This window comes from Sciurus vulgaris (assembly GCF_902686455.1).
Source record: "Sciurus vulgaris genome assembly, chromosome: 17".
NCBI classification, from domain to species: Eukaryota; Metazoa; Chordata; class Mammalia; order Rodentia; family Sciuridae; genus Sciurus; species Sciurus vulgaris.
This window is the reverse complement of record NC_136478.1, coordinates 1,356,493-1,379,060: the sequence shown is the minus strand read 5'-3', so window position 1 is coordinate 1,379,060 and position 22,568 is coordinate 1,356,493. Positions and strand designations below refer to the sequence as shown.

Sequence of the window (22,568 nt, the reverse complement as noted above, 5' to 3'; positions counted from 1 at the left end):
GCTGTGCCTCTAGGACTGGGGCTCCCTGGGGTCACTCCTGCAAGCCAGATGCGTGCGGTGCCCAGGAGGCCGAGGGAGGCGTGGGCTCACGGCTGAGCTGAGGGCCAGGACCAGAAGGCCAGGATGAGCTGCATCCCCCAGGGTGCTGTCCTGGGCCACCTCTGCCTCTGGATGCGGCGGAGGCCAAGGGAGTGGCCTCTGACCCTCCAGGTGCCCTGAGGCAGAGCCAGGACTGACAGGGGCCTGGAGGGGCAGGTTCCGAGTCAGGCAGCGGTGCTGGAGGAGGCTGGAGGAGGCCCGAGGCTGCCCTCGGCGAGGACGTAGGTTGGGTCAGGAGGTCCTGGTGCTCCACTGGAGGGCTGGTGGGAGCGAGGCGCCCAGGTCAGAAACAATATCCAGCCCCCTGAACACTGCCTCTGTGGCACAAAGCGATGGGGAGAGGGTGACCAGCACCTGCCTAGCACCCGGGCCAGCTCCCAGCCAGCTGGAGGGCGGCGGGCTCCATCCTCAAACAGGAACCCTGACCCGACAGCCACGCCCTGGCATCTTGGAAGACAGGCTCTCCACCCGGCTCCAAGGTGCACCGAGGAGGCGGGACAGACCCCTGCCTGCGGGCCTGCTCTCCAGCCTCCACTTCCCGAGCAATTAAGATAAATGCAGCGATAACCTGCAGTGTTCTTGGGCCTACCTCCAGGCCATATCGCAGATATAGCTTTACCTGCAGAGCTTTACCTGAGCGCTCAGGTAACCATTTTTTAAGAAAAGCGGCAGCATTTGAATGAAAGGAAAGGGGAATCTTGTGAAATACTGGCAGCTTGCCCCGGCCCAGGACTGCAAGCTAGCCTGGAGTGTCCCCCTGCATGGCTCTGCTCCCCAGAACGCCCAGCCCTCATGGACAGGGCCAGGATGGGTGTGTGGGGCAGAGGGAGACACCCTGGGTGAGGGCCCAGGTTGAATGTCCTACACAGGGCCCATGGCATGGCCGAGGGCGTCATGGGTGAATAAGAGGAGGCACAACGCCGTGAGGGGCATCTGGCCTCAGCCAGCTTGCCCATTGGAGAGTGGCCACTGGCTGAAGGTCTGTGTCCAGCCAGAGGCCAGTTGCAGTGCGGGCTAGGGAGGCCGGACTTGGGGTTCAGTGCTGAGTAGCATAGCACAGGTGGGATCCGCCAAGGTGGGCGGAGCAGGGAACCAGCCTTCAGAGTTGGTTGGACGGTTGGGCTCTGGACAGAGCCAGTCCCTCCCAGCCCCACCTCTTGACCTGGGCAAGAGATCCCGGCCCCGTGCCTCAGTCTGAGGACAGTGCCGACCTCACAGGACGGGGAGCAGGTGCAGATGAGTGCGAGTGCGTGGCCAGGGCCTCACGGTGGGCAGCGGCCCTGGCTCCGCCTTCATGATGCTGTGGTGTCTCTGGGCACAGGGATGTGGACTCTGCCTGACTTGGCCTTGGCTCTGCCGCTCCCCACACACCTGAGCCTCCCTCTCCGCACCTGGCTAAGACTGACCCTTCGCAACAGCAGACCAGCCAAGGCCACAGTGAGGGAGCCACCAGGGCCCCAAGGCCAGGACTGGGCCAGCAGGGCTAGAGACTGGCCTCAGGTCCTCCCGTGGATGGCTGTCTTCAGGGCAGACTCCACGGGCTCTTGCTGGTCTGCATGAAACACCTTGGTGAGCTCTTCCAGCCACATGCATGAGTGCCCACCCCTGATGTCCCTTTCCACAGGCAAGGGGACTGCCCCAGAGAGGCTGGGTGGCCCCAAACCCACAGCCAGGATCCCCAGAGCCCATCTGTCAGCCCCAAGGCCACTGGGTGCTCTTCCAGGAGCCAGGAGGTCTGTGCAGGGAGCTCTGGGCCAAGGCCTGATGTAGGAGGACGGGCCAGGAGCAGCCTGGAGTGGGGGTCCAGCTCTGCAGTCGGAAGGCCACGGGGGGGACGGGGCAGGTTGGAAGAGGCTGTGAAGGAAGAATGTTGGGAGCAGAGAGGATGGGCAGCTGCAGGGGCCTGCGTCTGTGGGCTTGGCCCACTCCCAGGGGCCAGCGGCCCCTAGGCCCACGGAGCCAGCCAGCTAAGCAACGCTGGTCTTGAGTTACCAGGTGAGCCCGTAGCCCATCCGAGGGGAACTGCTCCCACTGCTGGGGCTCACTGGGCCGCCTGGGACCTGGGATTGGATCTCTGCTCTTCAAAGGGGCCCGGCCTGCTGAAACCCACACCAGCGCAGGGGGCTTTGCCAAGAGCCCAGGCGGGGCTGGAACCCGAGATGGGGCCCACGCTGCCCCTTGCTGCCCCTCATCCTTGGGCTCTGGATGGGAGCTGGCAGCTTCACTCCTGCGCCCCGGGGTGCTGAGGGAAGCGAGGGGCCACCACCCAGGACTGAGGATGGGCAGGGGGGCTGAGTTCTGCCCAACAGCTGGACACGGAGGCGGGGCACCCCCAGAACCTGGACCAGCACAGGTGGGAAGGACAGAACGATGGGGCAGCTGGGCTGGAGCCTCCACCAAAGGCACAAAGTCAGCGTGTGTCAAGCACAGAGGGACGCAGGGACAGCAGGCCTGCCCTGGCACCTGCTGGGCCACGTACCGGCTGTGTGGCCTCACCCAGGCCACAGCACCTCTCTGAGACTCAGCCTCCACATCGGTGGCTATTTGCTGACTCTGTCTTTGTGATGAGAGGTAGGCCATGAATCAGCCACCTAGGGCCATGTGCCCAGTGCCCAGCACAGCATGGTGCAGATGTGACGCTTTGTGAGTGAATGGTGGCCATCTGCCACCTCAGGAGGGCCAGCTTGCTGCTCTGTGGGCTGGACCAGCACACGGTGCAGAGGAGCCTGCAGTTCTAGTGGCACCACGGAGAAGTGGCTGATCGCGCTGCCGCCGCCACCGCCTAATACAACCCTTTCTTGCTGGGGTCTCGGTCAGGGAGGGGTGTAGCCCAGCAGGGGTCAGCAGGTCTCCCAAGGCTGCAGGTGGGAGTCGGCAGGGACACATCCCCATCTGAAGGCTCTCTGGGGCTGCAGATTTGCCTGGGCAGCAGCCTCCGTGGGCCTCCGTGGGCCGAGTCTGGCCACATGGCTGCTGGTGCCCCCTCCCCCAGCACCCGGTGCGTGATTAGAGCAGGAGGGCGGCTGCAGTGGCTCTCTGGTCTGCACAGGCCACGACGCCCTCACCTCCACCAGTCCTGCCGTCAGCGGAGTCGCTGGGCCTGACCCACATTCAAGTGGGAGCAACTGGGTTGCACCTCACCAGGGTCAGGTCACAGAACACCTGGCCACAGTTTAAACCCCACAGGGGTGACCCGACAGCCCCTCTCCAGATTACAAGTGCATCTGCCCATTACCCAGCTAAAGGCCCAGGCCAGAGGGACATGGACCCATCTGCAGCCGCGTGTGGGTGGCCGGGGTGGGGGGTGAGCAGAAGCAGCTTCTCTGTGGCCCGCCCTGGCATGGTCTCCAGGGTACTGAGGGTGGAAGGTGCAGAGCGGCGAGGTGGCAGACGTATCTGGGGAAGGGGAGTGGGGCGTCTGGCCCCGTCTGCTGGCGTTTGCATCTTCCCCCTCGACTCCCTGGCAGGACTGGGGAAGGGTCTGCAGGGAGGACAGCGCCTTCCCACCCCCACCTTCCAATTGCGCCAGCGCATGACCTGCACCCAAGTGAGTGCAGAGAAATGAAGTGACCGCCTGACCCCAGCCTACCGGCCCAGCGGCCAGATCCGCCTCTGGCCTCGTGGGCTCTGCCACCCGCTTCCCCTGGGCAAGCTTCTGCCCCTGGGTGGCGGTGGGCAAGGGGGCTGTGCTGCCTGCTGCCCGGGGCTCTAGGCACAGAGCCCTGCTCCACAGTAACACCAATACCCCTTCCTTTCTTTGCAGCCAAGAAAGGCCCAACCCTCAGGAAGCCGTGCGTCGACCACGTCAAGGGGCCCCAGCTCCCCAGGTACGTAGAAGTCACCAGCTGCCTGGAGGCTGGCACCTGCCACTGTCCGGAGATGCCTTTGTCCCCCAGGACTCCCACACCTGTCCTCTGCCTTCCCACACAGGACATTAGACGGAGCTGCCAGCTGGCTCCCCAGGAGCCCATCTCCCCAGAGCCAGGCATCAGAGCTGGCACAGGCCTGCAACCCAGCCCTGAGCTGGGCAGGTGGCCACATGGCACTGTGATCTGGTGGTCCTTGTGTAGCAGCCAAGATCTGAGGCCTCTCCAGTCTGGCAGCCCTCCCTAGGGATAAGTTCTGTGGGCACATTCCCCTCCCCTGTCCAGCTGGGACTCTGCCTCTGGTGGTCTCCTCAGCTCCCAGCCCAAGGCTCTTGACCTGCAAGACAGGGGAGGGTGTCACCCATGAGACAGGGGTTCTGCCTCAGCCTGGCCCTAGGCGGGTGTCTGGAATGGCCAAGGGGCCAAACCCACTGTGCTGGAAAGAGTCACACCTGAAAGTGCTCAGCAGCTCAGCTCTGTTCTGCTGCCTGGTCACCTGTTCACCCAACAGGCCTGACCCTCACTGAGGACCAGACAGGGAGGGGCCCTCCCCAACTAACAGGACAGGAAGGGGCCCAGCGGTGGCCCTGGAGGAAGGGGTACCTCACCGTCCAGCATATCTCTTCTCTGGGTTCTATGGTGGTGCCCTCTGCTGGGGGGCACTGGTACTGCGCCCAGGGAGAGTCGGGGACCCTCAGGCCCCAAGAAGGGCAGACGCCCCTGCTGGGCAGGGCACTCCAGGGCAACTCTGCACTGCCTGTCCTTGGTTGGATGTGCAGGTTTGGGCCTGGCCCTCGAGCAGCCCTGGGAGCGCATGTGGGGAGCAGGCTCTCTCTGCCTGCTGGCTGTGTGGTGGTGGGCAGGGTCCAGGCCCTTCTGGTGCCATTGCAGGCCCCCCTGAGCCCTTCGTCAGCTTCTCTTCTGGGGCCAATGCCTATGGAGGTGGGGAGGAGCCCCTGCCCCAGCACCCACCACCATGTAACCCTGGGTCCCATCCACGTCCAGAAGAGGGGCCTAAGGACACATGGGACCGGAGTGGAGCTGGCCTGAGTGGGGAAGGGGCCAAGCTCCCTAGGAGCAGGCTGCATGGCCTCAGCCAGCCTTTGAAGCAGGGAGGATAGTGATTTGTGACGGATGGCCCGGGAAGCCCTGGGACCAAGGTTTTGGGGCACATAGATGAAGGCGGAGCTGTGGGGCAGGTGGGAGTGGGCTCAGGGAGGCAGGGGATGCACACAGGCCCTTGGGGCCTCGGCAGACAGAAACTGTGCTTAGGCAGGGGCTTCTCCAGAGCCTGGGCTAGGGTCAAGGGGCTCCGAAAGGGGTCGGCTCCTTCTTGAGGGGGAGACTCCGGAACGGGGGCTGCAGGCCTCCTACGCAGCCCCCAGGGCAGGGGCTCCGGCCGAGCACAGGTGCGGCCAGCAGCAGAGGTCCTCCACAGCCCCAGCAGTCAGGCGTAGCCTCCAAGAGGTCCACACTGCCCCCGTGTCCTGCGGCTGGGGAGTGGGCACCCACCCACCTGCATCTGTGCCTGGTGGGCCACGCCAGGCCTTCCCCTCTCGGCCTGGCAGGTGCCTGGCAGGGCGGGAGAGGAGCCTAGTGGTCTTCCCAGAACCTCCGACCCCAGGCAGGCCCTCTCCCCTCCCCCGCCCCCCTCCTTCCCATTTTTGTCCCCTGCTTTCCTCCCCACTTCCCATCCATCTCTCGCCCACCACCCTCCAGAGTCCCTGGCTCAGGCTGGCACGAAACCCTCTCCTTGGCTCCCCCAGGCACTGAGCTGCACAGCCCCTTCCCTTAGAGCAGGATGTCTGTGATGGCCACACCTGCAGCTCCTGCTTCTGGCCTGGCCACGGCCTCCTGGGAGGCCCAGCATGGCCTCCCTGCCAGGCTGGGGCCGCCCCAGCCCCATGAGCCTCCGTTCACTTCTGCCCTTTCCTTGCAGGCTCCGCTCAGGACCATGAGAGCAGGCTTCCCTGGGGACCCCCAAGGGGTGAGGATGGCCACCCAGCCCACTCCCTGTGGCCCCACTCGGACCACTGCATCCTCCTAGTGCCCAGGACGGTGGGGCCATGCCAGGGGAGCGGCCCCGAAGAGCACCGCCCCCAACCATGACCGGAGACCTGCAGCCCTGCCGAGCTGCCCGTGGCCTGGGGCGTCCCCTCCAGCCCCCCATCGAAGACCACTCCCCAGGCAGCAGGACCACCCAAGGTTCAAGGGAAGCAGCCGGTAGGGCCCAGGCCCGGGAGCCTCCCGAGGCCCAGCCAAGGCAAGCCAGGGAAGTTGAGGCCACGGCCCTGCTCCTGAGTACCCAGGCCCTGCCCAGGAGGCGTGGTCCCCAGGCTCCCGAGTGGGCAGTGGGCAGGGCAGGCCGTAGTCCCACACGGCTCTGCAGTCTGAGCATCACCCGCTCAAGGGCCAAACCCACCCTAGATGCAACCCCTGAGGGCTCCCCGTGCAAGGCCACTCAGGACCCAGAAGCAGAAGGCCCCAGGGGCCCACAGACTGGAGCCCACCCTAGGCCCAGCCTCCTGGGGGCCAAGGCCCTGCCTGCCCCCAAAGGGTGCAACTCCCAAAGGTGCTTCCCGGAGGCCCCCTCCAGCCTTACCTCCACCGACTATACCTCACCCAAGGCCACCCCAGGGCCCCTGCCTCTGAGGGCCCCCCAGAGCAGCAGGGCCAGTCCCCATGGGCCAGCCTCCTACCCTGAGTTCCAGGCCAGAGGGGCCAACACCTGGCCTCCAGCTGCTGCAAATGACTTCCCAGGTGCTGATTTTGGGGTCCCTCCCCCAGAGCCAGAGCCCTTTTCTAAAGGTAGCAAGCCCAGCAGCCCCCAGAGGGGCTCCTTTCAGTTCCCCTTCCCGGCCCAGGGTCCACACGGAGCTGGCCCCAAGCCCTTCCCTGCAGACACAGCCGGGCAGGACTACGCTGGCAGGGGGCTGGTGCTTGCCTTCCACCAGCCCACAGGCACCTGGCAGGAGGCTGGCGTGGGCACAGGTGCCGCCTACCCGCTGCCTGCGGGGCCTGCCCCCCACACCCTCCCCTGCTACCCCAGCCAGCCGGGCGGCCTCGACGACCCCACAGACCCTGGCGGTGCCCTCTCCCCAACTGGTGCTGCTCACCTGGCCCCAAGCCCCCTCCCTGAGAGTTTGCACAAGAGCCTGACCACAGTCCTTCCTGACGGAGCCCCCTCAGCCCATGATGGCATGGGGAGCCCCAGAGGGCCCCCAAACCCTCTGTCCCAAAGGCACTTTCCAGGGCAAGCATACGGAGCCCACGGGGTGGGCACCAGCCCAGAGCCTGCGGACACTGAGCTGACCACCCCGGGGCCCCCGCCCACCCGACTGCCCCAACTGTGGGACCCCACGGCAGCCCCTTACCCAACAGCTGCCGTGGGCCCCCCAGACACCACCAGGACAGCATTCCTCAAAGGCCAGCCTGGCCCAGGCCAGGGGCTCTGCCTCCCTCAAAACTCCCCAGTGCCCTGGTCCCAAGCGCTCCCAACCCCTGGGCCAAGCCCCCACCGAATGGAGATCCTGAGCCAGCTGCCATTCCCCAGGGGCACCCCCGAGTGGCAGGGAGACAGCCATGGAGGCCTCGGTGCTGCCTGCCAAGCAGCTCTGCCCACAGAGGCCCTGGGTGTGAGAGGCAGCTCTCCGGGGCTGTTCCCCTACAGTGGGCCCAGTGACCCTGGGGCCCAGCCCCTGTTCTTTGGGGGAGCCCAGCCCCAGGCATCGCCCCGAGGGACCCCTGGCCTGCCTCCCCCCAGGGTGGTGGGCACCTCCCCCAGCGAGTCCCCGCTGCCCTCGCCTGCCACCACCACTGTGGGCAGCAGCTCCTGCTCCTCCCTGTCTCCTCTCTCCAGCAGCCCTGCCAACCCCAGCCCTGAGGACAGCCAGCTGCCCGGCCCCCTGGGGCCCTCTGCCTTCTTCCACCCGGCCCCCCATCCCCAGGAGACTGGCAGCGCCTTCCCGTCCCCAGAGCCCCCCCACGCCCTCCCCACCCACTACCAGCTGGAGCCGGCCAAGGCCTTCGCCTTCCCCACAGACGGGCGGGGGGCCGAGGGCCCCAGGGCAGGAGAGGAGCTGCTGCAGGGCTTCCCCCAAGAGCCGCCCCCCTACCCCAGCCACCACTTCTCCCTGAGTAGTGCCAGCCTGGACCAGCTGGACGTGCTGCTGACCTGCAGGCAGTGTGACCGCAACTATGGCAGCCTGGCAGCTTTCCTGGCCCACCGGCACTTCTGCAGGCCGGCCCGGGCAGGGGATGGCCCCCAGAAGCCCCCAGGGCCCCCTGCACCCACCACCACCCCCAAGGCCCCCACCCACGTGCACACGGGCCCCCTCAGCCACAGTCAGACTGTCCCCTTCCTGCTGGCCAGGGACGATTCCCTGAGGACCAGCTACCTGCCCAGCCTGGCCAACTCCTTCCCACTCCCTGCCTCAGACCTGGACATGGAGGACGAGGCCAAACTGGACAGCCTCATCACCGAGGCGCTGAACGGCATGGAAGACCAGTCAGACAACCCCGAGATAGACAGCAGCTTCATCGACGTCTTCGCTGACGAAGAGCCTTCTGGCCCCAGAGGACCTGGAGCTGGGCTGCCCACCCACAACCGGCCAGGGGTGGCTCCAGAGCACAGTGCCCAGGACCTGCTCCCAGCCAAAGCCGACACACCAGAGCCCCGAGCCCCCTGCCCTGCGGATGGAAGCTGCCCCCCTGGAAATCGGCCCAAAACCCGTTCCTTGGGCCTGGCACCTGTGAAGGCAGATGCCGCCAGCCCGGTCAGACCACAGCGAAGAGGGAAGCAGTTCAAGCTGCTTCGTAGAGAACTGGACACAGACAGTGGCCCCAAGGGGCCCTGCCTGAGGCCCAGGAAGAGGGGCTGTGGCACGGAGAAGCCCCCGCCCTGCCCCCGGGACCTCAGAACTCAGGCCCAGGGCCACACAGATCCAGATGGCCAGGCCCGGAGAGCCACCTCCCTCGCCACAGAGACCAGGAGCTCCAGGCGCCTGCGACTGCCCCCTAAAAAGGACCCCAGGAAGAGGAGGGTCCGGGGTGGTGCTTGGAGCAAGGAGCTCATCCACAAGATCGTGCAGCAGAAGAACAAGTTCCACAGGCACCAGGCCCAGCACCGCCTCTGTTCACGGGGGCCCCCGCTGAACAGAGCCCTGCCCAGCACCCGGGGCGGCAGGCTGACGGAGTGCGCTTCCGAATCCGAGGAGGAGTATCCCCGGACACAGGGCCCTGGCTCCCGGGGCCGCTCCCACCATGGCCATAAACGGTGGCACCAATGCAGGAAAAGGGAGGACCACTCACCCCAGGGTCCCAGGAAAGGCCTGAGGCACGAAGCCAGCGAGGACAGGGGCTCCCCAGCCCCCATGGGGCCATGCAGCCCACCAGGAGGTGCAGCTGCTGGAGGGACCCCTGTGGGGCTGCGTCGCGAGCATGCTGATGGCCCCACGGCGTCCCCTAAGCATCCCCCACAGGTTCCTGCCAACAGCAAGAGCCCGGAGGAAAGCCACGCACCCGTGGACTTCCCCCAGAAGGCCCAGGAGCCTGAAAAAGCCAAAGAATCAGCCTCCAAACTCAGAGAGGGGTTCATTTCTGCAGCCATCTCTGTGGGAGAAAGCGCCAGGCCCCCAGCCCCAGAACCAACACAGTGCGGCAGACGCAACACTGACAGACCCCAGCCACTGGGAGGCCGAGCCCCCATGCTGGCCGGCCAGAGTACGCCAGCCCCAGGCCCCAGAGAGGACTGTCCTCCTGACCAGCTAGGAGAGGCTCTGAGGCCGGGTGCCACCTACCCTGAGCCCCGCATCCTGTTTGCTACGAACACTGAGGTAGGCTGTGACCCTGCTCGCTCTGACAGAGACCCCAAGGGGGTCCCCCCTGCCGGAAAGGAGCCCCTTCTCAGCAGCAGTGCACCCAGTGAATTACTCCTCGGACCCAGAGACCTCGAGGGCTGTTACCCCGGAAGCCTGTGCTCTGAGCCCTCAGCTCCCCATGTGCAGAGGGCCAGTGGCTCCTGCCTCCGCCAGGACAGCATGGACACCCTTGAGCCCAAATCATTGAAGCATTCACCTGACGCTGCTGACGCAGACCTGGGGAATGTTCCATCACCACTGACCTTGGAGTCCACATCCCTCTTTGCAGGGCTGCCTGAGGACGGATTCAACCAGTCACTCTGCCATGGCCAGTCCACAGATGTGGACACCCACATGCCCCTGGCGCAGGCCAACTCTCCCCCAAAGAAACCTCTGATAGACCCACTGTACTCCTCCTTCTTACTGTTGGCGGAAGTGCCGCCAGTGCTGCCCAGCCAGTTTCCTGACCCCTCAGGGGGAAAGTCCTTGGGTAAGAAGTGTCCCCAAGAGCCGCCAGCACCGCCCAGCCCACCCCACGTGCCTGGGAAGCGAAGTGAATGTAGCCTCAGCAGCCTGTCGGAGGATGAACTGGAAATCAAGAGACTGGTCACCGAGTTGGAAAGCCAGCTGCAGAGGAAGGAGGGCACAGAGAGAGCCCCAGGGGAGCCCGACGCAGTGGCCCCTGCGGGCAGCGTGGGCCCCACCCCAGGCCCAGAACCAGCCTCACCGCCCCAGGACACAGTCTCAACAGCTGACCTCACAGGTCTTGGGGAATCTAATGGACGTGAAGAAGGTATGGAGACGGCTGTAGCCAACATGGAAGGGACTTTGGGGAGCGTCCAGGGAGAGTGGCCTTGCCCAGCCCTTTGCCGCCCAGGAAAAGCAGTGTCTCCCCCAAGCACCCACAAAGAGCCTGATTCTGGGGCTCCTCTCAGCCCTGCAGGAAGCAGCATCAGGTTCCAGGCAGAAAAGGCCAGAGATTCAGAGACAGAAGACGGCAGAGACCCCAGCGGGCAGCTCCTGCTTGCGGTCCAACACTCAGCCAAGTGCAGCCCAAACCAGGAACTTCTATTTCTTAAAAATAATGAGACGGTCAGGACACAGGGGACAGAGGACAACCCTCTGTGGCTTCCTTGTGGACAGGGCGGAGAGTGTTCCCCAGAACCCCCTAAGGCAGAGGGGTGCTGCCAAGGTTCTCCTGCATGGGGCGCACGGGGCAACCCCATTGCCCGTCTGGCTTCTGACCTGGCAATTCGAGGGGATGGAGGTCTGCCTCCAGGTGCCTGTCACAGTGTCACCTCCGAGGGACACTCTGAGGACAGAGCAGGAAGGTCTGAGGAGGCTGGGCTCCTCCCCTTGACAGCGGGGCCTGGCTTTGAGGGCAAGGGGGCCGCCCCAGCAGGGGTCTCTCGGCCGGCGGCACTCCTGGGCGGGGAACCTCGGGACCCCCCCACGCCAAGCCCTGCATGGGCACCTGAGGCTAGCCCCAGCAGGAGGCCGCAGGCCCTGGCCTCCCTCTGCTCCCAGCCACTCCAGGTCCTGGGACCCAGCATGCAGGGCTCAGAGGGGGCACTGCTTGCTGCTGCCTGCAGCCCTCTACACAGGGGCCCCCCAGGCCCCGGAGGGCGCAGTGCGGAAAGTGGCCCCCCAGAGTGCAAGCAGGTAACATCTGTCCCTGCAGCCACTGGACCACAGTTGGGGCCTGAGGCAGATGGACAACTGGGCTTGTCTGGCCAAGCCCAGGAGCCCGAGGACTGTGGTGAGGACCGCCGGCTTCAGCCAGCTAACTGGAGGAACCCAGCGGGCCCAGATAAGCTGGCCAGGCTCAGTGCCCATCCTGGAAAGCCCCTGGCCAGGCCAGCTGGGGGCTCCCCTGAGCTCGAGGGGAGCCAGGCCACCGTGGGCCTTTGGGAGCAGACACAGCCCATTCTGGGCCCTGCCCCCTCTGGTGGGGCTCTCTCAATGCCAGCCCCGATGGTGGCCCTCACCCAAAAGGCACCTGAGGACAGAGCCCCTGAGGTGTCCAGCCCAGGCCTTGGCCCGCAGCTGCTGCTCAGCAGAGAGAGGCCTGCACCCCCCTCCAGGGGCCTGGGCACCCACGACCCCACCTCCACCATCACGACCACCCTGACTCCCTGCAGCCTCGAGCACCTGGCCGGGGCCCAAGCCCAGCCGCGGGGGCTGCTCCCAGCACCTGCCTCCTGTGTCCAGGGTCTGCCATCCCACTCTGCTCGGGGTCAGGGGGGAGGGCCCAGCTGTGTGCAAGCCCCCATAGGTGCTGGAACCATGGGGGACCTGGCAGCTCTTCCATTTTTGACAACAAGCCACGGTGGCCCCCAGGAGATTCCACCGGGCTGCCCTCTTCTGAGGGCCAGCAGCCCCCAAGACCCTCCCCACTTCCAGCCTGGCCTCGGTGCTGCCTCAACCCGCACCTACAAGTGCTATAGCCCCAAAGACAGCACACTGAGAACTCCAGAGGATCCCGAAAGAGAGGGGCTGGGAAGGCCTCCTGCTTGTCACACCCTCCCTCCCCCAGGGGGGGCCATCTCCCCAAGGGTGGTCACCCAGGCTGCTGGCCCCTCCAGCATTCCCGCCGAAGATGGCACAGAGGTAGTCAGAGGGCTTCTGCTCAGGGGGGCCATCTACCCTGACCCTTCCAGTGTGTCCGAAGGTCCCTCCTCAGAGCCCCCCAGCAACACCCCTCTCCTTGGCCATGTGGAAGGGGAGAGCACCTCAGCTGTGCCCACGGACACCACCTCACCAGGGGCCACAGGGCCAGACCCCCACGCCTGCCTAGGAGGTGAGACGGGGGCTGGCAAAGAGGGTGAGGGGGACCCAGGGACCCTGGGGGCCAGGCACCCGGGCACGAGAAAAGTTCCTAGAGGTGGCACCAGTGGCCCGGTCACCACCCCGCCTCCCACGGGACTCCGCAAGGCCCAGGACAGCACCTCAAGCAGCACAGCCCGCAACCTCAGGTCCGATTCCCCTCAGAACCAAACCAGTGTCCTCCACCAGACACCCCAGAAGGACCCCAAGCAGAGACCCCGTGGCTTTAAAAAGAAGCCAGAGCCCACAGCCACAGGCCACCAAAAGAGCCCGCCCCCAGCCAGGCCTGGGCCACCTGTGACCTGTGAGGTCTGCTCTGCCCACTTCCGCTCCAGGCCTGGCCTGAACAGGCACAAAGCCAGGAAGCACCAGCCGGGCCAAACCGCTGCCTCCCAGCGCCGCCCCCAGGTCACGCCCGCACGCCATGCTGCAGAACCCACTGCCCACGCCGGCAGGGGCCCTAGGAAGAGGAGCCACAGGGGACCTGGGGGTGATAGACCGAATGGCCCGCTAAGGAGCCCCGGCTGCACCTCCGGGCCGTCTCCTGTCCAGGGCTCCACGGTGCCTGAGGACACCCTGGGTCCTGAGACTCTGGAGGAGGCGCGGAGCCCTGGGGAGCCCAGGACATCAGGCTGTCCCCTCAACCCAGGCCTGCTGCGGCAGGGGGACAGCACCAGGGCTTCAGCCCCCAAACCCAGAAGACCAGACCCGCCGGAGGTGGGCCAGCCCCCGCCCAAGCAGACAGAGAACAGAGACGGCCGGAGGCAAACTGCAGAGTGCACAGGCTCCCCCGGCAGCCCACAGGGGAAGTTGAGTGAGGACGTGGGGAAACCACAGGCCTGGGAGGACAGCTCTGCCCCAGCCTCTGCTGACCCGGGTCTAGCGGGGCGCGGCTCCAGCCCACTGGTGGCCAACCCCCTGGCCCCTCTGAGCAGCTGCCTTTTGCTGGAGGGAGATCGAGAGGCCAGTGTGGGGCAGACGTCTGGCTCAGCCACTCTGGGGCCGGAGGTGCTGAAGGACACGGCAGACACAGGCCTGGGGGTTCTGTGTGCAGAGGTGGCACCAAAGTCACCCAGAAACCAGAGGCACCATCAGGGGAGGGCGGAGGGGCCAACAGACGGGGTGTTGCCTGGGGAGCTGCCAGTGGGGCGGAGGGGAGCCTCGGCCAGGCGGTCCCGGGGACCAAGAGAACTCGGGGCAGCAGGCGTGTGCAGACAGGTTGCACGGGCTGCTGGAAGCCGGCCTGCAGAGGACAGCAGAGGGGCCCCGGGCAGTTCAGGCAAGGGCACTGCGGAGGGGTCACTGGATGGTCCGGAGGCCTCTGACTCTATAGGGAGCAATTCTATCAGCGGCCGCCCTCGGGGCCTCCCAGGAGCCCGGGGTGAGGGGCAGGGGCCGCAGGGCACTGCTCCTGAAGCCCATGGCCCAGAACTTGGGGACCCTCCAAGCTTGCTTGATGACGATGTGTCCTTTTCCGAGCTCTTCCCTTTGGATGGCCGCTTCACTCGAAAGAAGAATCCCCGAGTCTACGGGAAGCGCTGCAAGAGGCCAAAGCGCCCGCCACCAACCAAGCCCCTCGGTGAGGGAAGTGGCCTGCTGTGCCCCACCCACCTGCCCACAGACCTCAGCGACACTGGCTCCCTCTGCCTCTCCCTGCAGGACCCTTGGGATGATGAGGCCTTGGTGCTGCCTGAGCCCTTCCTCCTGGACGGGCTCCTGGGCGGCAAGGCACCTGGCCTTGACCCCTGGGCCCCCAGCCTCAGCTTGTGGGCCCCGGAGCCGGACAGGGAAGCTGACCCTAGGGAAGAGGCTCCCTCCTGCTGTGTGGAAGAGGCTGGGTCAGAGGCCATCCCAGAGCTGCACCTGGTCCCGGCGGCGTGGCGGGGCCTGGACCTGCGGGCCCCCACCGACGAGACGGCCCTGGGAGACGCGAGCCCAGAGCCCCCAGACCTGGAGAGAGAGCACTTCGACAGCGGTCCTCCCGGGAGCGCCAGTCTCCTGCCACTTCACACCAAAGACTTCGAGATGCTCAGCGCCAAGCTGGAGATGCAAGACCTGTGCTTTCTGGGACCCTGTGAAGACCTCGCAGGCCTCCTCAGCGCCAGCCTCTTAGACTTCAAGGCCGCAGCCAGCTCACAAGGGCCGGCGAGCGAAAGGACAGAGGGGGCAGCTGGGGCGGCACAGGCTGGAGGCCCAGAGCTGCCCCCTCGGGGCAGGAGGGCCTCGTACAAGTGCAGGGTGTGCTTCCAGCGCTTCCGTGGCCTGGGCGAGCTGGACCTGCACAGACTGGCCCACAGCCCCTGCCCGCCACCCACCTGCTACCTGTGCGTGGAGCGCAGGTTCTGCTCACGGGAACGGCTGCGGGAGCACCTGCAGCAGAGGCACCTGCAGGGCAGGGCAGGGCCCTGGGCCTGCGGCATGTGCCTGCAGGAGGTGGCCGACGTCTGGATGTTCAACCAGCACCTGCGTGAGCACGCCGCCCGCTTCGCCCGCAGGGGGCAGGCTCAGCCGTCCTCAGGGGGCCTGCTGGAGCCAGAGAGCACCCACACACCCTCCCTGGACAGCGCCCTGGCGCCGGGCAGACCTCACCGCGGCAGACACACCGTGGACAGGACGGGTGGGAGCGCCAGGGAGATGTCAGAGGGGGAAAGAGAAGCCAAGAGGGACACCGCCAGGGAACGGGCAAAGCCCCAGGCGCAAACCCGGTCCGTGAGCACCGACCGCACCAAGTCACGCCGTGGGCTACCCAGCGGCAGCAGTCCAGCAGCTCCAACCAGCGGCTCTGCCACCGGCTCCGCCACCGGCTCCGCCAAGCTGTGCCCCAGCCTGGCCCCCGACCCTTGGCCCCAGGGCGAGCCGCTCCTGCCAGCCGTGCCGGCGCCCGCGCCCACCGCCTGCAGGGACCCCTCCAGAGACTGCCACCACTGCGGGAAGCACTTCCCCAAGCCCTTCAAGCTGCAGCGCCACCTGGCGGTGCACAGCCCCAGACGCGTCTACCTCTGTCCCCGGTGCCCGGGAGTCTACCCCGAGCCCCAGGAGCTGCGGGCACACCTGGGTGGGGCGCACGGGGTGAGGGAGGAGCGGGAGCTGCCCCACACGCCGCTGTACGCCTGCGAGCTCTGTGCCAACGTCATGCACGTCATCAGGAGGTCCTTCATCTGCAGCTCCTGCAACTACACCTTTGCCAAGAAGGAGCAGTTTGACCGACACATGGACAAGCACCTGAGGGGCGGTCAGCAGCCCTTCGCGCTCCGCAGTGTGAGACGGCCTGGGACCCCCAGGCAGAAGGCCCTGGCCCTGGAGGGCATGCTGCCCAACAAAAGGCGAAAGCTGGCCCTGCCCAGCAGCCCCGCAACACCCGGCGTGGCCGCAACCGGGCCTCTGCCCCTGGGCAGCCCCACCCTGAGCAAGGGTTCCCCTCCTGGCCTGCCCCATCTCTGCCCGGAGGCGGCTCCCAGCACCTCTGAGGGGTGGGCCGACCCAGCCAGCCCCCCAGTCAGGCAGGACGAGCTGCCACCATGCAGTCAGGAGCTTCCACCCCCAGCTCTATCACCTTTCCCCACTGCCTCAGCTAGTGGCAAAGGTGACCAGAGACTGGACCCCACCCTAGAGAGGCCCGAGGATGAGGCTCAGCCCAGCAAGCAGCAGGCTCCCCTGGAGGAAAAGAGGGCTCCTCCCCCGTTCTCAGGAAGACACAAGAGCCTGGGGGCCCGCAGTATGCGTGCCTCTGACGGTTCCCCCGGAGACCCCTCTCAGCTCCAGAAAGAGAGGCCCGTGTCCACACCCCACATGGCACCTGAGAGGGATACAAGGGGTCCTTCCCTTAAGGGTGGCGCCACCAAGCCATTGAAACACAGAACGGCAGCGTCCACTCCCAGCAAGGTGCCCAAGCTCCCTGTGCAACCAAGGAAGCCTGTGGGGGTGGAGAGCCTGGCCCCCAGAGAGCTGACCCAAAGCACCGAGGACAGGGCGAAGTCCACCTCCCCCAAAGCAAAGACAAGAACCAGCTCCCAGGGCAGCAGGGGCCCAGGCCCTGGCATCAAGACAGGGGGTGGCAGCCAGCCCCAACCAGCCAGTGGGCGGCTCCAAAGCGAGACAGCCACCACCCCAGCAGGACCCATACACCCTGGCCCAAACCCCACTTCAGATAAGCCCCCATCTCGAACCCAAGCCAGGGGCTGCACCAAGGGACCAAGAGAGGCTGGAGACCAGGGGTCCCGGGGTCTCCCAGGTCCCAGGGAGATGGATGAGAACAGGGAAAAGAGGAGGCGAGGCCAGGCTACGGAACTGACCCCACATGAAGTTGTGGGGAACTTGGGAAGAGCCCCTCCAGCCCCCAACAAGCCCCTCCGGACCCCCAGAAAGCAGGCTACTCCCAGCCGCGTGCTTCTCGCCAAGCCAAGACCCAGTAGCCAGGATGGTAAGATGAGGTCACAGCCCTCAGAGCAGCCAGAGGGGCACAGCCGTGCCCACAGGAGGGGGGCACTGGGCAGGTATAGCCCCCAGGCCAGACCCCTGCTCAAGTCCCCCAAGAGGGGCAGGGCTGTCGATGGTGCAGAAGCCACTGAGCTCCGGGACCACCGGACCGCAGAGTCCCAGAGCAACCTCCTCAGCCAGCTCTTTGGCCAGAGACTGACCAGCTTCAAGATTCCTTTAAAGAAGTGCACTTCGGAGTAATCCGAGGCTCCGGCGTGGCTTGCTCTGTGGCCACCCTCCTTCAGTGTGACTGACTTTCCCCCAGATGATCGCTAGGAGCCGAGGGTAGTGCTCCAGGCAGGGCTGTGGGACAGCAGCCCCTCGCTCACCCGAAGGCCGCGGGTGAGGGGCGGGCAGCTGCGGCTCCTCAGTACCCAGCACTTGAAGGCAGAGTGGTCCATGCTCCTCCCCAGCCCCGTGCCCTCTTGGCAAGGCACCACCTGCTGTGGAATGTGCTGGAGATTTGCACAGGGACCCTGTCACCTAGGGGAAGTGAGTGGAGGCCGGCGACCCCGAGTCTTGCTGCTGCTGCCACTGCTGAATCCCAGGGGGCGGGGCATTCCACTTGGGCCATTTCTGAGCCACCTGGTCCCCAAAAGCACAATAGGCCTCCTCCCTCTGGCCACAGGGTCAGGCTGGCCACCGGCCACACTGTGGATGCTCCTGCTGCCCCTGGATCCTGGGGACCAACCAGGCTCCCTCGGGAAAGTGCGGAAGGCCGTGCGCAGGGGCTCCACTCAGGCGGAGGCCCCCGCGGAGCTCTCCGCTCTGTCCAGCGGTTCTGCTCTCGTTTCTGGTGCTACTTTCATGTTGTAATGTGAATACAGGACGCCTTGACTTTATTTGGACCAGGTGATTGGGCAGGACTCCAGGTCAGGGAGGCTGGAGAGACCCAGCTGAGGCGGCCTCCCAGCCAGGCTCCAGCCCAAAGTCCCCAGAGCGAGGGACACCCTCAGGGCCGCGGGCGGGGTGTCGTCCTGAGCACTGACCGACCCCACAGGTGCGCACTCTGGGAGCGCGTGGAGTCCGAGGGGCTGGCAGGTGGAGGCTCCGGCTGTGCTTTAGGGCTCAGGCTCCAGGCTGCCTGTGAGTTCTTAGCTGGTGCAACGTGTGTGTCATTTTGACGTTTCACAGAGACCAAATCAGGCCCAAACGGCCTCTCCAGAAGGTGCTGTGGGTCCTTCAGCAAGTTTTTCATGTGGATGGAGACGGTGGGGACTCTGAAGCCATACTGTAAACATCACAGCTGACTCATCTTCTCAAATATATTCCCACTATTTTCACAGAAAACCCTGGCTGCATGGCGTCTCTCCTTTCACCTCCCCACCCACGCTCCAGAGCAGAGCATCTGCTCCACTGTCACCTCTCAGGGCCACTGTGCACACGTGTGCCCAGCCTGTTAGGACACATGCGGACCCAGGGGCACAGCAGGCATAGGGCTGGGCACCAAGCTTGCACCAGGCATCGGTGGCATGCTCAGCACATCCCCATTGAAGGGGACACCAGGCCCAGGCCGTTGGGGTCTTGAGCAAGGTCACCTGGCAGAGCCAGGCCAGCAAGGGCCAGGCAGACAGCTGCCGGGCTTGATCCCTGAGCCACCCCGCTGCCCTGCTCCCCTGGCCTGCCAGGCCTCAGGCTCATTGACGGTGCAGGCCCTGTGGAGGTGCAGTAGGAGGCAGCTGCATCCTCAGCTGGCTCCATATTCCCTGGCCCTTGAGAGTCCCTCGGGAACTGAGGTGAGACAGGGGAGTACCTAGCAAGGCCCTGCTTAGCGGGTGCAGGGGGCCTGAGGGGCAGCACCCTCAGGTCCTCCCACCTGGCTGCAAACCCTGGGGCCTGTCCTTAAAGGCCCCAGTGTCCAGGGACAGGCAGCCACACCCTGATGGGCCGTCTCATCCCAAGCAAAGGAGTGAGGCTTCTCTGGAGTCTGCCGCCGTCCATGCTGGGGGAAGACAGCCCACAGTTCACAGGATGCGATGCGGTCTCAGCACAGAGTCCGAGCCTCGGGAGGCCTCCTCTCCAGGTGACCAATCTTCCCCACAGGCCTACCGTCTGCTGGATGTGGCCATGCCGCCCCTTGCCCACACGGCCCCTCCACAGCAGTGCCCCTTCTACCCCAGTCAGCCAGTGGTCTCCTCTACTCCTCCCATAGCTCAGCCCCTGACCTGCAGCCTCTGCCAGGCCCTGCAGGTGGCTGACTCTACAGAGTGACCTGCCCAAGAGTGGGGTTGTGGTCACCTGTCCTGGCCCAGGCACATGCCAAGGGAGCCAGACCAAGCCCTGCCCTGGGGCTCCAAACAGATTCTGGGGCATGGAGCACACCTGGGGTGATGAGCAGCAGGCTCTGGTCTCCAGGGGTCTCAGACAGGAGGCTGGAGAGCAGGAACAGGGAGGAGGAAGAAAAGGGCCCCAATCACAGGGGCCTGCCTGAGCGTTCGGGGCAGGAACGGTCAGAGGAGTGACCAACTGAACTGTGTCTCAGATAGGGTCTGGTGGGCTTCAGGGTGGAGACCTGGGGTCGGCCAGGTCAGCAGTCCTGCCTGACCCTGTTCAGCTCAGCCCATCCTGGGCAGGGACCTGGCTGGCAGTGTAGGTTGTCTGGTCCCTGGAGGAAGCTGTGCTCAGGTGTCCTTCACGGAAGGGCACTCCGGCCTGTCACACGCCCTGGAGGGGCTGACTCGAGGACCCTTCCCCAACCCTCTAGCCCCACTGGCTTGAGCGAGCCCTTCTCCAGTACACATGCCCTCCACCCCCTACCCCCGTGGCCCCCAGCCCACCCTGTGGCCAAGACCCTCCCAGGGACCTCCCTAGCCTGGCCACCAGGTGGCAGCCTCTGTCTGGCCAGGGAGCCTGGCCTCCTCCTCACACCTACTCCAGGCCTGGGTCCCCGGCACTGGAACACGGACACCTGGGCCCCCACATCACCAACAGGCACGAATGTGCTGGCACACCTGCTCCCACGCAGACCCAGGAGCGAGGACACATGGCCAGCAGTCCTCAGCCTGGAACAGGATAGGTGTCCCCCGGCCAACCAGTGGTTCCAGGTGTGTCTAGGAGGGTCCTGGGCAGGCTCCCCTGAGGGGCCCGAGTTGAGCTGGGAGCCCAGGAGCAGTGCACAGGGGCTGGGAGTCGGGGCTCACCGGGCTCCCTGCAGTGGGCAGCGGGAAGCCCCAGGCCTGGGGGCAGACAGTCAGGACTACTGTGCACACAAAGCCTCCCCACCAGGGGACCTTGTCCTCACAGGACTGCGCCCCACCACAGGAGCTGCAGGGTGGACGGGACAGTGGTGCGTTTACAGAGCCTCCCAGATGGGTCCCCTGGGAGGTCCCACGGTCTGGCCCCAAACCTGCCCAGGGAGGTGGGGTAGGAGAGAAGACAGCCTGGGGGGCAGTGGCAGAGCCCCGGCTTCAGCCCCAGGACAGGACTGCAGAGCCGGAGCAGAGTAGCTGGGCTGGGACCACAGGCAGCCCACAGGCCCGTCAGAGGCATCTCAGGGCCTGCGGCTTATGCTCCTGGGGAGTTGACTCCCTGTCCACTGGAGAATCCATCACTGGAAGCAGCCTTCCTGGGCATGTGGGGCCACGGGCACTTCCAGGACCCACCCCTTTGAGAGCCTGGGAAGTGTGCAGAGAGCCGCCCAGGGCAGCCTGGGCTGGAGTCCTGTGAGGGCTCACGCATCAGCACCTCAGCTCCCTCACCATGGTGGCCCAGACCCAGACACAGGAAGTGGAAGCTGGACAGCCACATCCTGCTGGAGAGGCAGCCACACAGCCCAGACTAGAGAAGAGGCTGGGCCAGGCACAGTGGTCTCACCTATGATCCCAGCTACTCAGGAGGCTGAGGCAGGAGGATTTCAAGTTCAAGGCCAGCCTCAGCAACTTGGTGAGATCCTGTCTCAAAATAAGACATAAAAAGGGCTAGGGTGCAGCTCCATGGTAAAGTGCCCCTGGGTTCAATCCACAGGACACAAAAACAAAACAAGGTGCTGGGCCTCGCCTCCTGGGGGAGGGCCAGCCGAGAGCCAGGGCACCAAGCTTACAGCCATCCTGGCGGCTCTCCTGCCCTGAGGCCTCTCTGGGAACTTCATCAGGGACAGGCCTGGGGTCTGCTGTCCCCATCAGGCCAGGAGTGGGTGAGGCCCCACACCATTCCTTGGGTGCAGCTTCTCCCATGAGACTCAGGACATAGGATAGAGGCCAGTGATGCCCCCACATGGGGGACAGAAGGAGCAGCAGCCCCACGTCCAGAGCAGGATTGACTCCAGCCCGGCCACACTGGGCTCCTGGTACCAGCCCAGCCCTGCCCCTGAGAGTGACTTTGCACGTCTACCTTCACCCTAGGGTCATGGTCCAGACAAGGTGTCCTTTCACACGGACAACTCTCTGCCCCCTGCACTATCCAGCCGCTGGGGGACAGGGCTGCTTGGGCTCCGGGGCCTCTGCACCAGCCTTGGTTCTGGGCTCGCAGCACACCTGACGCAGGTGCTGCTCTGAAGTCAGTCTTCCTTGGAGATCTTTCTGGCTGGAGAGGTGGTTTGCTTTCTCCTGCATCTTCCTCTCGGCTCTGCTTGAAGACAGAGCCCTTCTTTCTGCTGCATCCTTCTCTCTGCACCAAGCCACGCGCAGCATTTCAGCACCCTGCCCAAAACGAGCTGGCCACGGGCCTGAGCTCTCAGCACCGCAGTAGCCTGCCGCCTTCTCAGCTGAGCTCTTGGCTGGTGGCACTGGACCCCATGGGCTGCCATTCCAGCCCCTGCCTGCTGCCCAGGCTCAGAGTGAGTATGGACCCCATGATCCACATACTGGTTCTGTATCAGCTTTCAGCTACTACACAACCAACCAGGACCAGCGGCTGAAAGGCCAGGGTTTAAGATGTGTCGAGCTGGCTGCGCAGGTCCTGCTGCCTCATCTGGGATCACTCAGACAGCTGCTGTCAGTGGACAGGCCAGCTGGGGTGGCTGACAGCTGGACAGGCTTCCTTATGGCGTGGGGTCCAGCAGGTCAATGCCCACTTAACGAGCCTCTCCTTGCAGATGTCTCACTGGCCAAAGCAGGCCAATGGCCTGTGTGTGGTCTGGGAGGGATGGCCTGTTCCACACCCTGAACCACAAACTGCCCTGGCAGCTTTTCCCTCACCTCCTGCAGGTCTCTGCTCACACAACACCTCTCTGGCCTCCTTCGGCCACCCTGCGGGGGATGCTGGTCAGTCAGCTTCATGTTGCCACGACAAAATGCCTGATGCCGCTAGCTTAGGAAGAGAGGCTTGTTCAGCTCCGTTTGGGAGGTTTGAGGACATGGTGTCTGCCTCGGCTTGTTCTGTGAGGGTGGTGATGGCAGGCAGCACACGGGGCAAAGCAGCCTGCAGCAGGAGCAGGCCCCGCCACCTCCCAGGGGCTCCTCCTAAGGACCCGGCCTTCGACTCATAGGCCTTGGGACCCGCAGCA

At 65.4% G+C, this 22,568-nt stretch overlaps 1 protein-coding gene across 1 annotated transcript in view; it reads left to right on the top strand.

Annotated features, from left to right (window-relative positions):
• The window catches only part of ZNF469 (zinc finger protein 469), a 41,629-nt gene extending 21,775 nt beyond the window's left edge, over positions 1-19,854 (top strand). The window contains exons 2-3 of the mRNA XM_079117217.1: positions 3,863-3,926; positions 5,905-19,854. Coding sequence (XP_078973343.1) covers positions 6,032-17,326 — 11,295 coding nt within the window. The 5' untranslated portion in view covers positions 3,863-3,926; positions 5,905-6,031 and the 3' untranslated portion in view covers positions 17,327-19,854. The remainder of the gene's footprint in view (positions 1-3,862; positions 3,927-5,904) is intronic.
• Positions 19,855-22,568: the final 2,714 nt, after the last annotated feature.